The sequence below is a fragment of the Molothrus aeneus genome, chromosome 4, assembly GCF_037042795.1.
Source record: "Molothrus aeneus isolate 106 chromosome 4, BPBGC_Maene_1.0, whole genome shotgun sequence".
NCBI classification, from domain to species: Eukaryota; Metazoa; Chordata; class Aves; order Passeriformes; family Icteridae; genus Molothrus; species Molothrus aeneus.
The window spans coordinates 53,542,676-53,557,953 of NC_089649.1; the positions used below are offsets into that span (position 1 = coordinate 53,542,676).

Consider the following 15,278-nt stretch of genomic DNA (forward strand, 5'->3'; position numbering starts at 1 on the left):
AACTCACAACATTACTTGAAAATTCAACAAATATTTCTCTTTCAAGTAAATCAATTACTGTCCTTCTGTAAACTTGTACTGCAATTGGAATATAATTACATGCTCACTGAAAATAGCACTTCTCTAATCCAGCAGAATGATTGATATCCTCTCTCACTATCACACAAGGCACAGGTTATGTCATTATAACCAATTTGGAATACATGGATGGAGATAAGGAAACTGATTAACTATTTCATTACTCAAATTTTAAGGCAATGTAACCCACCTTAAAGCAGGTATGACATGATCAGATGTATGTTAAAACCACCAAAACTGTAAAAGTTCTGAATAGCAAAAGTGCAAAATAGGGACTTAAAATATCACTGTGAAAATATTAGGAGCAGATGACCTAATGCTTTTGTTTTCTGTTGGTTTATTATCTGTATTTCCACTCTTGTCTTTCACCTTTACAAGGACTGCAAACTACAGAAGTATTTTCTCTTGTACAATATAGTGTTTTAAATGGGGCTTGCAATAAACCAAGCAGATTTTCCCAAGCAAATGGCCAGATTTCATCCAAAACAACATTTTGCATTATAAAGTTGCTGGGGTAGTTTTAGGCCAAGCCTTTCTTGTAAATATGCCTCCAAGAGGTAACACACAGCTCCATGAACAAACACCATGACCTGTCTGTGGACCAAAAAAGGTAGCTTGACATATGTATACTTGCTGTATCATTAGTTTAAGCAAGAATGTATTCAATACTAAAATCTTACTTTTTTGAAGTGTCATTAAAGCCACATCATTTCCAGACCCTTTTAGAAAGATAACTTTAGATTTGGATGTAATACATGATGAAAACCTACTCTGTTAATTTGCAAATGATACTTATATACATGTTGATAACTTAAATGCAGGGGATTAACATCCAAACTGATAAATTGGTGCTCTCTATCTATATTTTATTCTAATATGAAGCATTTTCTGAATATTACAACACCTGACACAATTCACTGCCATTAATACTAGCTAAATTTGATTGACTTTAGAGGTATTACCTGTAGTTTCACCTGAGATAAACATCAACCTGAGAGGTCTGACAATGAATGAAAATTCAGTTTATTGCTTATATGTAATCAGATGTCTGCACATGCAGATTCTGTTCTATTAATTGGCACATGTATGGCACACACATTTGAAAACTGTGCTGAAGTTCTCACAGGAAAAATAATTTTCAGCCCTGCCAAAGTGCACCACACGCACAGAGTGCTTAATTCTATTTCAAACATTGTTCCTTTAAGTAAACCAAAGGATTTAGTGATTGGTTTTTTGTTTGGCCTTGAGCTGCAGCTACAGAAGAGTCACAGAAGACACTCAAGTCTTGCATCATGCACCCTGTGCGTGCAGCTCTGTGCAGACAGCACAGGAACTTTCAGCTACCTAAGCTGACATCAGGATGCTCACCCTCAGATAGCTGAACCATAACCAGAATGTCATGACAGTCTCCATAACTTCCTTTAGTTCATTTGCCAGCACAACACTGAAGTCAGAAACATAATTCTACCCCAGATTGTGTCTCTTTAAATGCATTGTCCTGGTGAAGGGTCTATTTTTTTACCGAAGGATAAGTCTCTGTGTTAAAGTAATTCTGACTCTCAAGATTTGGTATCCAAAGGAAGTAGGGGCTACTTCTCATATTTTACACTGCTCAAGGGCTGAAGAGACCTTGATATTTATACATGGATAGACAGAATAAAGTACAGCACCCCCTCCCATTTCTCTTTTAGAAGTGTTACAACAGACAAAACATTTGACACATAACACACAATACATTTCCTGGCCACACGACCAGTCAAGAATCTAATTTGAATGGAGTTTATGGCAGATTCTTCACAATAATCACACGATCATTCAAAATTCAGGAATTTTTATGCTGTCAGGTGGCAATTTTCTTTTACTTAAAAGGGGTACCATAAAGGAATTTGTTTACACATGACTGCAAGATAATATTGTGTCTGAACTTTTGGCAGGTGGAATCAGTATTTCTGTATTCTGGTTCTATCTATGAGCAATTTTCAGCATCAGCTAATTCCTACCTTCTGTACCTAGCCTTAAAACACTAACTTTACATTATCCATAATTATCTGTAGATAATAAAAGACCTTTTATCAAACAGTGGTAAATGCCAATTTTATTGCTTCCTAATACTGCAAGAATGCTACTTGCAAGGACACATTCATTTAATTCAGTTACAAACTAGAACATTAAATCTGTAGCAAAATCTCATTCGACAGAAAAATGTTTGCCTTTAAAAAGTATACTCACTCTTTTTAGTAGTTAATAAGGTAAATTAGGTTTTGAAAGAAAAAGATAATGGTTTTCTTCAACTTCTAATATTTATGCTGTTTATGATCCACTCTGAGTAAAACTGATCTTTTGGGGCTATGCTGCATCATTTTATAAACTAAAGATTTCAAAGCAGCTTTTTGCCTAAATGAGAGGAATTTTTTTTACTGGTATAAACAATAAAAAAGTTACATCACTTTTACACAGTTTTAAATGAGGCCAGAACATTGTTTTTGTTCAAACTTCTAAACCCAAAGTTTTTCTATATTCTCCTTTCACAAAAAGTAATAATAAATCATTCCTCCACACTGCTTGTATGTGCTATATATACAGCTAATCCCTTGGGGTTTTAATACCTTCAAAAGTTGTTCTTAATTTTAATTTTAGATCTCTTGTCAGTGAAAATGGCCACATAAGAGTGAGCAAATGACTCATGCTAAGCACATCTCCACAGAGTTGGACAACTTCAGTGTGTATCACTGACATAATTCAGGAACCTGACTAACTCATACTTCAGTATAATCACATTTTGAGATTTTACTTGTGTGTTCATGACCTGCTCTCAGTTAAATATTTTTAGAGGAAATTGCATTAAAATAAGAAATTAAAAAGTTTGAAATCTCCTATGGATTATTCTGGTCTTATTCCATTCTGATTCTTGTCACCCATTTCAGAAGCCCCACTAATCCTAGTTACTACAGCATTACTGTGATATTTTGTCATCCACAACAACAAAATACAAGTGACCTTGGGAAGTCTATTTCCTGAAATATATGAAAAACAGTAAATTAGTCATAGCTTGAAATATACCTTTATGCATGCCACAATTTTCTTTTATAAACTTAATTAAAAATTAAAATAATACAAATTTATATACAAAAAACAACAATAATTTAAAAGATTTTTTGGTCCTTGATTGTAGCTGTTGGTCTATGTTTGTAATTTCAATTATTGATTAAAATGAATGTATAGTCTATGCTACAAAAGTCTAAAATCTGATAACAGAAAACAAATTTACTCTTCCAGGAAAGAAAAATCAAGGAAGAAAAACAGAAAAATACCATATTCTCAACACATGCTGAAATAAAACCATCTAAAAAGGTATTTTTTTTAAATGGAGAAATATAGAACATAAATTACATGGAACATATTTCACGTAATATGGCCTAAGACTGAAAAAAGTATATTTTGCAGCTTTAACAGCTTCTAAATATCTGTTAGAAGCAGACTTGCTGAGAAAATCTTCCTGTTAAATACTGTACTGGATTGCCTATATGCTTCTATCAATATTCCCTATATATATAGTCAAAATTATGTTAATCTTGTTAAGATTAGTAATTAAGTACTAAAATGTTTTGCAATTATAGTGAAGAGTTCAGAGTGCTTGTCAAGGATTTAGTTGACTTATAATGCTAACTACCTCTGAAGTTTGTTGATTTTCTTTTATATTTTAATGCAAAACCAAATTGATTAGTTTTATATGTCAAAGTAGCCTAGCATATTACTAAGTACATAAACCTTCTTAAACTTTTGAAAGAAAATACTTAAAGGAAAATGAGTCTGAAGCTATACAGATGAAACAAAGCTGTACTGATGGTCAAACTAGCAACTATCCCAAATACTAGAAAAACAGATAACTAAACAAAAACTTAAAAAAACAACAGAGAGAGAAAGAGGAAGAAACACACTCAGAAACATAAAGACTGACAGCAATAGTAAAGCTGCTAACCATGGTTATAACCCAAGTTCTCTATGTATAATGCCAGAGAGCTGTCTGAGTTGATAAATCAGGTTCTATCCTTTTAAAGATGTTTCTTGCTACCCTTTGCCTATAATAGTACAGTTCTTTACTTATTCAGAGCATGTATCCTCCTTTACTCAGATCCTGTCCCTTTTGGCTCTGTACATCTCCTGGGAGTGCAGAATGATTCAGTGGTAACTTAGTCATTTGTGCACTGTACAAGATGATTTTACTGGAGAGGAAAAAAAATAAAAGCTGCACTTATCAGTGGAACACTTTCTGTTAAATAAAGATAATTAAAGCATCAATGATACATCCATTTCATGTTTAATTAGCCCCTCTCTCATCATAATTTGCTACTGAAGGTGAAATGTGGGTCACTTTTAAAAACTAATTGTAAAATATTTAACATAATGCAAAATGAGAACAGAAAATTGAAAATACTTCTGTACATTTTTCACAAAATAGTATGAAAGTTAAATGTATGAAAAAAGTCACCAATATAAATGTTTCTACTCAATAAAAATGTTCTCTTTTTTTTGACATGGGACTTAGTGCCACAATAACATTGCTATTTTTATTATTATTATACTGTAGTGTATTTGCTTAGCTTAAAGTTGTGAAAAAAATTATTCTTTAGAGGTGTTTGGGAATATAAAAAATAGCCTTTGAGATAAGCCTTGGTGTGTGTGTGTGTGTCTGTACATAAACAAGAGGAAAGATGATGCCCTCCTGTATGGCTAAACTGATTGCCTCCTTAATGGGTGAATTTGGGGTCCTATTAGGGCTGCTGGGTATATGTGCATGTTTATGAGGAAATTGATCCATTTAGTTTATAGATTGACATACATGATAACCAATGAGTCAAAATGCTTCTGCAATATTGCAGCAGACTGATTAATGTTTGAAATTTTATTAAATAAATTAACTGGCTACTGAACAAGGATTTTTTTCCAGCAAATAATTTCTGTGTATTTCACTTTCAGGAAAGTAAGACTTTACAGAAAATGCAAATAATTTTGATTGGAGTGTCAGCACACTGGTTTGATAAACATTTTTCTTCATGAAACAGTACATTTTCAATGAGAAAAGGCATTGGGATTTTTCACAAAGAATTACAGAGGCTAAAAAGCCAATATCTGAAGTACAGAAATAATTCTGTGCAGGAATTCCTTTACTGTTTCTATAAGTTCCACCTATAGTGACCAATATCTCCTAAAAAAAAAGAAGCAAAAATCCCCTCAGCATTATAACTGAAGTGTTTTAAAGAGCCAATAATCATTTCTTAGTAAAGCAAATAAAAAAGAAACTGAGATAAGATGATGGCCAAGAAGCATAAACGTATAAAGAGTTTAAAAGGCCTTTCTTCAAAGAGTGATTAGTAACATGTGGATTCATGATCAAAATTTTCACTGAAATAAAACTGCTTATATCACACTGTGAGACAAAGAGGTGAAGTATATATTACAAAAATATATCTGTAACTAAAAGATAAAATAAACAAGTATTTACAATTAAAATTCATTATGAGATCTATGATTAAGTATGTAGCTCTCCAAGCTGTTAAGTGATTCTCCTTAGGCACTGAGCTTTCATTATCTTTGGCTGTCTTTGCTGGAAATCCCAGTATCCAGGCTCCTCACAGGCAATGTGCAGCACCTGGAGGTTTCAAATTTTAAATCCATGATCCAGAAAAACATTTAAACTCATCCGCATTCAGTAAAACACTTCTGTGCAGCTTTAACTTTTGGCAAGTGATTAAGACCTGTGGAATGCTAAGTGTTTTAGACATTTGTAGTGCTTTACTGAAAAGGAGAGAATTGAAAAGTGAGAGGCTAAAAGAATATTTCAGAGTAATACCATGCTAAGTAAGACAAGGATAAGAGTTAAACTTGTTAAAGATCTCCTACAAATAGTGACTGTGAAATGTCAGAAGTCTACTGAATACAGAATTTTGTTTTAAACTTTATATAAAAGACATGATGCCGGAAGGAGAGTTACAAATTGTTTGCAGTTTTCTCTAATTAAGTTATTTTATAATGTCCTGTATCAAATATGATGTATTTTGAAACTCATATAAGAATTCAATTCAACATCTTTAAAATTAAGTATCAAATCATGGGAATGAAAACAACCTGTGTCCCCTGGGGTACACCAGTCGGTCATGTAAGTAGAGACTTTATTCCTGACTGCTGTATTGTAGTTATAGGAAAGTATCAGTTACCAGTTCTAATTACACTAATGGGTAATTAGCATCACTCTCATCTCCAGTAACTTAGAGCAGGTATGTTCTGCTGTGTCCACTTATTTGTTCTAAAATTTTATACACTCTCTAATGTCTACTTAGAACAAGGGAACTGACAATGAGTAAATAAAGGCAGTCTCAGAGGTTTCAAGTAGTCTCCCTACCACAGTCATACCATTATGCTACTGGTTCTGTTCCACAGGTACAGCAGAACTATGAAACAATCTGATATACACCCCATCAGAACCCTTTATCTGCATCTGCTTCACATTTCTCTCTAAACAATTGTGCTGAACAAGAGCTCCACGTGGTTTGGGTGTTAAAAATCCTCAGGTGTTTTGCCTGCTAAACTGAGAAATACTGCACTGTCAATACTTGAGATGTGAAAACTGTACATTTTATTTATTGTTTATGCAAGTAAGTCTTAATGTCTTCAGTACTATGTAAAATGAGCAAAAGTATACAAATGTCACTCAGCAACAATCTGGCAAGTACACATAGGAAAGTGGAAACAGAGGGTTTGTGACTGATAGACTCTCCCATAAAGTCTGTTATTTAACACTACCTTTACTGTTTTCTTGGACAATTTCCAATTTATTTGCATGCTTTACAAGTGTGAAAATACTCTCTACATATTTAAAAATAAATAGATAAGACATTAGAATACTGGCTATAAACTACTTGAATAAGTGAACATTCCTAACAGGCTAAATATTTAACACAAGAGAACTATCAACACTGAGAAACTGCTTTGCAGCAAACAGGTAATGGAGCAATTCAAGATGCACTACTTTGTAAAAGTGCAATAAAACCATTTTCTTCTACTAAGTTTTCTCATATATTTTATATCAAAAGAATTCCTTGGAATATATTAAGTAATTCAAAATATATTACTGTATGATAATCTTAAACAAGTTTGAGGTTTTTTTATCAAGCAAAACAGAAATTTGTAACTTTCCTACTCTTAGAGTGCAAATCATTCTTTTACACTGAAATTAAACTACACTTTAGCAGATTATAATCCATATGTTTAGATGAATTGAAGTATCAATAAAGAAGTGATAGGTGATTAGCATATATTCCACTACTACTTTTATTCCAGTGTTTGCTAAAATGGCATAATCTACTCGTGCTTAATAAACCTTAGGAGATGAAAGATAAAGAATTTAGTAATTTGTATTTTATACAGACTATTCTCAAACTGAAATTGTGATGTACTCTCTAGGACAACACTAATGAAATGTGTCACACAGAAACTGCTGTGTCAAACGTTCTATAAGTCTGTATCACTTTCATAGCCACATGTACAAAGGCACTGGTAGATATTACAATCACACTATTTTGGTGACCTGAAAGATTGGACGGGGTGGCTTACACAATTAGGTTTATGCTACTATATTTTAAGTATTTCTGAGCAGAGTGCAAATACTGGCAACACTTGTAAAACCTCAGTTTTAGTAAACCAGCAAACATTTCAAAGTATAAAAAAATGTCATCGTGTACCATATTTGCATGTTAATAAGTGGAAAAGAAAGCATTTTTGTCAAACTAGTCAGAATTTCCCTGTTCCAGACTTGGATGTGTAGTTACATGAATCAGCATTCACTTGCCTCTAGCTTCCTGTGTAATGTGCATTGCAGTTGAGAAAACGTTCAGGATGTTATCTTACACGTACTATCACCCAAAAAGTACTCCCCCAAAAACGAGGGACCTCTGTTCAGGGTACATAAGCGTCTTATAAAATAAACGGAAGCCTTCACTTAGGAGCTTGATTCCCCTCTGTGCTATCCCTATCTTATTTCAAGGACTGTAAAGACTGTCCCTACCATCACCAGTTTTAGGCAATCGGAGCTTCACTGAACCGAGCCCTGGCAACACAGCCGAGACCAGAGCCAGCCACTCGTGGCACCCCTGAAGGCACATTTCGCTCCGAGAGGTCTCACGACTACAAACAGCAGCTGGGCGAGCAAATTAGGGCCTCTCGGCGTGAATGAAAATTCACGAGGTAGGCAAGAGGGGCATAAAAAAAAAAAAAAGCAATGAGAACATAACATACTGAGGTGCGACTCTAAACTAACGCCTATGTGTATTCAGAGCAACTGCTGCAATGAGTGCAAATCTCTGTGGTGTAAATTAGAGCGCAGATAGGCTGTGTAGATTATTTAAACCTTTTGGTCCTAATGAAAGACCCGGTAATTACAGCCATTAACGCTTCAGCGCTGCGGCTGCAAATCCACTCTCACCCACAGCTTTAGGAAGCGTCAGGCAGGCAGCACCCCCCTTTCCCCGAAACAACTGGCTGCCGAGGCGAAACTTTCCTCCTCAGCCGGAGCTGACACATCCCTAGGGCTGGGAAAGCATCTCGGTGGGGGAAGCGCCGGGACAGGCTGATGGAGGCGGGGCCGGGGAACGGGAGGGGGATGGCGGCTCCGCCTGGTTGGGGGTCCTGATCTCCCCTCGACCCCCCCAAAACCGCCGGGTTTGGCCTCCGGGCTCTTGGCTGATAAAGGCATCTCAGGCTGCCTTACAGTTCGCTGTCGGGACTGGAGACAGAGCCCGGCCCCCGCGGCCGGCTGCCGCTGCGCCTGCGGCGGGGCAGCGCCGGCTGCACGGACGGGCTGGTCGGCTGCCGGATCTGATAAGCGGGGACAATGATAAAAATTATAGTAATAGCAATAAAGATGTCTGACTGTCCTTCCTTCGTGCTGTGTGTTGGTCTGTGCCCCTGACTGCCTGCCTGGAGCGAGGGGGCGGGGGCACCAGACTGAACGGGTCACTGAAGCTGGACGGGGTGTGTGCCTGTGCCAGGGCGGGAGGCGGGGGGAACGCGCATCCTGGCTCCCTCGCCCGCTCTGTGTGCGTGTGTCTGCGTGCTGGGGCCCGCGGGGTGCAGCGCTCTTACCTGCTTGCTGTACTTGCTGCTGGCCTGGCAGCTGTACTCGGAGCAATGGTCCGAGCCGATGGAGATGTTGTCGCCAGCGCCCACGAAGGTGTTTGCTGGGGGCAGGTCCTGCACGGCCTGGTGCTTTTTGCCAGCAGTGGGGGACTGTGGGTGCAGCTGGACCGTGGGCAGAGGTGAGCTCGACTTGTAGTGCCTGGCCAGGTCAGGGCTGCCTGGGCCACCATTGACCGAGCGATATCGGCCCATGCCAGGGCTGTCCGAGAGCTTCTCGTTCACGCTGTCGTAGCGCTGCCCATTGGGCTTGGAAGCCTCGACAGTAACAATGCTGCTGTAGAGGGGCTGCTTGCCCTTCTTGCCTTTCTTGTCCTTCTTGGGCTTCTTGGCCTTGTCGTGCTGCTGGGGGGTGAAGAAATCCTCATGGTCCTTCTTGCCGGCCTCGTAGCCATGCTTGCCCTTGGATCGACAGTAGCGGGCCATGACCACCACGAGGATAAGAAGGATGACGGTCATGATGCCAGCCACCACGCCAATGACTATGCTAAGCCTCTGCTTGCTCAGCTCATAGCTGGGATCACCAGCAATGTCCTGGGCCAGTGGGGTGTGAAGGCTGCGAGCCACCTGGCTCTCCACCACAGTGGCATTGGACAGGCTCTCGTTGACAAAGACATGGAGCAGGGCAGTGGTGGACTGGGGGGGCTGCCCACTGTCATTCACCTGCACAACCAGGCGGTGCAGGCCATAGTGCTTGGGGGCCAACTTGCCCACCAGTGACACCACACCACTGGCCGGGTCTATTTCAAAGAGTTTGAAGGGGTTGCCCCCAACAATGCTGTAGTTGAGGTCAGCATTGAGACCTGTGTCAGCATCAGTGGCGACCACTGTGGCCACCACAGTGCGCATGTTGCTGGAGGGTGGCAGCACAGTGTAGGAGCTGTTGCTGGGGAAGGTGACAGTGGGTGCATTGTCGTTCTCATCCATCACAAAGAGAGACACGGTGGCTGTGGCAGACCGTGGTGGCTCTCCCCCATCCACTGCCTTCACCTTAAAGGTGTAGCTGGTCTGCTGCTCACGGTCAAAAGAGACAGTGGAGAAAATGGTTCCAGTGTCATTCTCTATGGAGAAGATGCCAGCTGCCTGTTCATGATCTCCAGGCTGAATAGAAAGGCTGAGCTCGGCATTGCGGCCCTTGTCAAAGTCCATCACAGTCACCATGCCCACGGGGCTGTTGGGCTGCAGGTTTTCTTTCACATAGAAGGTGAACACATCCTGCATGAAGCGTGGCTCGTTGTCATTGCGGTCCGACACTCGCACCACCACTGTGGTGGAGCCCTGCAGCGATGGCACCCCCTTGTCTCGGGCTGTCACCTGAAATTCATAGGTGTCCCGTTGCTCACGGTCCAGCACTGCCTGCACCGACACATCCCCAGAGTCAGGGTCAATACTGAAGATGCTGCCCGGTGCCTCTGAGGAGAGGGGTGAGGCCTCCAAGGAATAGGTGATCTCAGCATTCTTGCCACTATCCGCATCTGTGGCAACCACTGTGGCCACCCTCTCACCAGGCAAGTTGTTCTCTGGGAAGGAGACCTCCAGCACAGCCTGGCTGAACATGGGAGGGTTGTCATTAGTGTCCCCGACCCGCACCAGCAATGAGTTGTTGCTGGACAAGCTGGGGCTGCCTGAGTCCACAGCCACAATCACCACGTTGTAGTCACGAACGGCTTCATAATCCAGAGGGGCCGAGGTGTGGAGGAAATACTTGCGCTTATTCTGTGGCTCCCCTTCACCCTCACTGGCCGGTTTGAGCTGGAAGGGCACATCGCCCACCACGGTGCAGGTCACCACACCATTTTCACCTTGGTCTCTGTCTGACACCTGCACCAAGGCAATGGGGGTGTCCACCAGCACATCCTCGGCCACGCTTGCCACCCCGTCCCGGAGCGGGATGCGCCCAATTTTCCGGATGTCGATGGTGGGCACGTTGTCATTTTCATCCCGGATGTTCAGCACTACAGTGGCCTTGTCTGTCTTGGGGGGCTGGCCCCGGTCTCGGGCCATGACAGTGAAGCGAAGCTGGTTCACCTCCTCCCGGTCGATGCGGTGCAAGACGCTGAGCCAGCCCGAGGTCTCGTCCAGCCGCAGTAGGCGCCTGACGGACTCGGTGGCCGCCCCGAAGACATACTCGATCTGCCCGTTCACCCCCACGTCCAGGTCGGTGGCTCGCAGCTGCAGGATCGGGGTCCCAGGGCTGCTGTTCTCCGCCAGGTCCGCCTCATAGACGCTCTTCTCGAAGCGGGGGCTGTTGTCGTTCACGTCGGTGATCAGCACCCTCAGGATGGCCTGCGAGGACCGTGCCGGGTCGCCGCCGTCCCGCACGCGGAGGCTGAGCTCGTAGGAGTCCCGCTGCTCCCGGTCCAGCGCCCCCTTGACGATCAGCTGCGGCTGCTTCTCCCCGTCCAGGGTGTCGGCCACCTGCAGCTCGAAGACGCTGCTGCGGGCCGCCGCCTCCGCCTCCTGCCGCCGCTTGCTGCCGCCGGGGAAGGGGGCGCTCTCGGGGGCCGCCGCGGCCGAGCCGCCCCCGCCGCCGCGCCGGCCGCCGTCCCCGCCGGGCTCCTGCAGCAGCTCGTAGCGCTCGATGCCGTTGCGGCCGAAGTCCCTGTCGGTGGCGGTGGGGAGCAGGTAGAGGGTCCCCACGGGCCGGTTCTCCTCCACGGTGAGCGTGAGGACGGGGGAAGGGAAGGTGGGGGTGTTGTCGTTGATGTCCAGGATGATGACCCGGCCTTCGAAGAGGTCCACCCAGCTCTGCGAGGGGCCGATGACCGACACCTCGAAGTCCAAGAAGCACTCGTTCTCGTCGAAGATCATCTGGCACTGCGGCAGCTTTTCGCGGTCGATGCGCCGCTCTGTGGTGCTCAGCTCCCCGGTCATGTTATCGATCTTGAGATAGTCGGAGCCCGACTCCAGGCTGAATGTCACCTCTCCGGAGCCCGTCACGATCCCCAGGTCGGAAGCCACGTTGCCGATGCGGATGTCGGCGGGTCCCTCCTCGGCCAGCCGGTACTTCAGGAGCTGCTTAGCCGCTGCGAGGCTGACCCAGAGCGGCGGAGGCAGGAGGAGCAAGAAGCAGCAGCAGCAGCAATGCACAAAGCGAAGGAGGGTCCGCATCTTCCTCATCTTCCTCGTACCGAAACCCCCCGCCCTCCTCTCGCTCCCACCTGCCCCCCAATAAACTCCCCTGATAAGCCAACAGTGCGGCTGAGAGTCCAGGTGATCAATTATAAAATCCTTCTATTTCTGGAAACTTATTGTCTCATGACTGGTGCAATTGGTGGTCAAAACCCTGCCGCTGGCTCCTCTGCTGCTCTCCCTGCCTTCCAGTTCCGATATACTTACAGTTCACGGGACAGTGGATTTTGCTTTTTAAAGATTCATCTCAGTAGATAGGATGGGATTTTCCTCCTCCTCCCCCTTCTCCTCCTCCTCTCTGATTTTACTGTAATCACTTTGCAAGGTTTGCAATAAAAGCAGGAGCAGTACTGTACGATTCGAAGCCCCCCAGGTCGTCGTCTTCAACACTAGAGTTAACTACAATTCACACACTCTCTCTTCTCTCTCTCTCTCTCTCTTTCTCTCTCTCCCCCTCTCAGCCGTTTACGACCAAGGCAATAGCTTTATTCTTCCCCCTCTCTGCACACACAGGGGAAAAAAAATTGTGATTTGCTTTATTCAAAGGGCTTGGGTCCGGGAAAACTCCAAATCCTCTTAGCAATGGGCAGCTCTTAAAAAAAAAAAAAAAAAAAAAAAGTAAAAAAAAATCCCAATAATGTCGGTAGCTGCACAGCTGATAGGAGAACCCCGAGTATTACAGTGCAGTCCACAGAATATCCCCTTTGGCTGGCAGAAAAGCACCCAAATCCATCTTCAGAGATCGCTTAAAATGTTCAGCTCTTTCTCCGGAGCGGATTTTTTTTTAACAACTCTGCGCAAGGTCATTAGTCACAAAGCAACGATACAGAAACTGCAGAAGCCGTTTGCCCAGAATTTGCAAGGCTGGAGATAAGAACATAGACACACAACAGTCCCAAGTTTGTTTTTGCATCCGCAGTTTGTGTGTGTGCCTTACCTGCATTTGCACTGCATGTGTTAAAGCAATCTGGATCTGCAGCACTGAGAGCGATTCACAAATGAGATTGCAGTCTCTCTCTCTCTCGCTCTCTCTCTCTCTCTCTCCTCTTCCTTCCCGTCCCAATGCAGGTAACCAGATCTGAACTTGATCCTTTCAGTTCAAAGGTTAGCAACAAAACTATGTGTCCAAAGGCGATTATTGGTCTCTCGTAATTATACCCGGAGCGGAACAAGATGTAACTGGATCCCCCATGTGAATTAACACAGATTCTGAATTACATCCATATAAAGCGGAATGGCAAAGGGGAGGGGAAAAGAGCCGCGACGCGATTTAAAAAAAAAATACAGAGTTCTATTTGCAAATAAAATTGTATCAGTCAATTGTTTCCTGTGATCTGCACCGCCACAGTGGGTGAAATCTGCAATTGTGTATTCCCTCCTGTGTCTTTCAGAGAAGTGTGGATCAGACGCTTTCACGGCAGAGCGGCTTGTGCATTAAAATGTTGAATGGCAATTGAGAAGCTTCCCACTCGTAAGGAAAAAAAAAAAAAAAAGAAAGAAAAAAAAAAAAAAAAAAAAAAAAAAAAAAAAGAAGGAGAAGAAGCGGTAAACCAGCAAGTTTGCCCAAAGTGGAGGGAGCTGCTGAAGCCTCTCTCGGTAGCTCTTCCCTGACGCTGCAGCAGCAGAACCGCCTGCGCTACACACACACAGAAAGAGAGGGAGAGAGAGAAAGAGGGAGAGCAGAGAGAGAGAGAGAGAGCGAGAGAGAGAGGGAGGGCGGGAGGGAGGGAGGGAGGAGGAGGAGGGAGGACGAGTCAAGCGCTGCACTCCAGAAAGCTCAGTCTTACCCTCTGTCTCTGCTGCTAGTGCTGCAAGTGGGATAGCTGCTCATCACAAAACACCAGTTCAGTCCTCAAAACCGATCCTCATTTCACGCCCGAGTGTTGCTTCTGTGGCTTTCTCAAACCCGTGATCTGTAGTGATTTTCTCCTACCCTTTCCCTCCCCACGTCCGCTATAGACTGTGAATCGAGCAACGATTTTTAAAGCAAATGTTTGTTCGCCTTTCTTTGCTTCTATTCTGCATTTTGCGGAATCAAGCTGGTAAGGAAACTCGTTTTGCAGATTCCCACCTTCCCCTGTTGTGTCGGTGCTTTTGTGAAATAGCTGCAGTCACTGTAACTGCATAAAACTCCAGGGAGGAAGAGGGACTGCCTTAGATCTCAGACTTTCGTCCTGTTTCCCAGTGCTGTTTCTGCCTCTCGGTCTTTGTGATTGTGTTCTTCCTATTACCGTGTTTTGAATGTGTCTTTTCAGCATGTTTGTGGGTATCCTAGGAGAAAAAAAAAACAACAACAACAAAAAAACCCTCGGAGAATATTATCAGGAAGGGAGCGAGAGGGTTAGTAGAAGAAACACATGTAAGAAGTATCAGATTTATTTCCGAACACAGACTTGCTGCTTCGATGATTGCTAAAATGTAGCGTCACCTACCTGGGTAAGTGGGAAATAAACTTTAATGGTAAAGCTCTCCGGCTCAACTTTGCTTATTCTGACGTCTCTAGTTCGCGTCTCCTTTTGACTTTGAGCCATTTAATCTCGTATGGCTTTTGTGTGCTCCCGCCCTACCCTTGGGGATGCCTGGTTCCTTACTTGTCCTCTCTGCTTGGAGCCCGGAGGGAAAATAGGGAGACTCCGGGGGCAGCCGAGCTCGGGGCAGCCAGAGGGGAGAGAATGAGCGTGTGCGGGTGTGTGTGTGCGGGTACATGTGTGTGTGCGGGTACATGTGTGTGCGGGTACATGTGTGTGCGCGGGTACATGTGTGTGCGCCTGTGTGCGTGCGCGCAGCCAGGGGAAGGCAGGAATCCAGCTGCTCCTTCTCCCTCTGTGAACACATGTGGGAAAGCAAGTTCTGTACGTGCGCGTTCTGTATGTGTTTGT

The 15,278-nt window shown here is 43.6% G+C and overlaps 1 protein-coding gene and 1 long non-coding RNA gene across 7 annotated transcripts in view; one reads left to right on the forward strand and one right to left on the reverse strand.

Annotated features, from left to right (window-relative positions):
• The window catches only part of PCDH7 (protocadherin 7), a 264,997-nt gene extending 252,000 nt beyond the window's left edge, over positions 1-12,997 (reverse strand). For all 6 annotated transcript variants that reach the window (XM_066548520.1, XM_066548519.1, XM_066548521.1 and 3 more), the window contains exon 1: positions 9,217-12,997. In XM_066548520.1, coding sequence (XP_066404617.1) covers positions 9,217-12,387 — 3,171 coding nt within the window. In that variant the 5' untranslated portion in view covers positions 12,388-12,997. The remainder of the gene's footprint in view (positions 1-9,216) is intronic.
• A 1,145-nt stretch (positions 12,998-14,142) lies between these two features.
• On the forward strand, positions 14,143-14,868 carry LOC136556123 (uncharacterized). The gene is made up of 2 exons (XR_010783577.1): positions 14,143-14,441; positions 14,655-14,868. It is a non-coding gene; the product is annotated as an uncharacterized lncRNA (long non-coding RNA).
• The last annotated feature ends 410 nt before the right edge of the window (positions 14,869-15,278 follow it).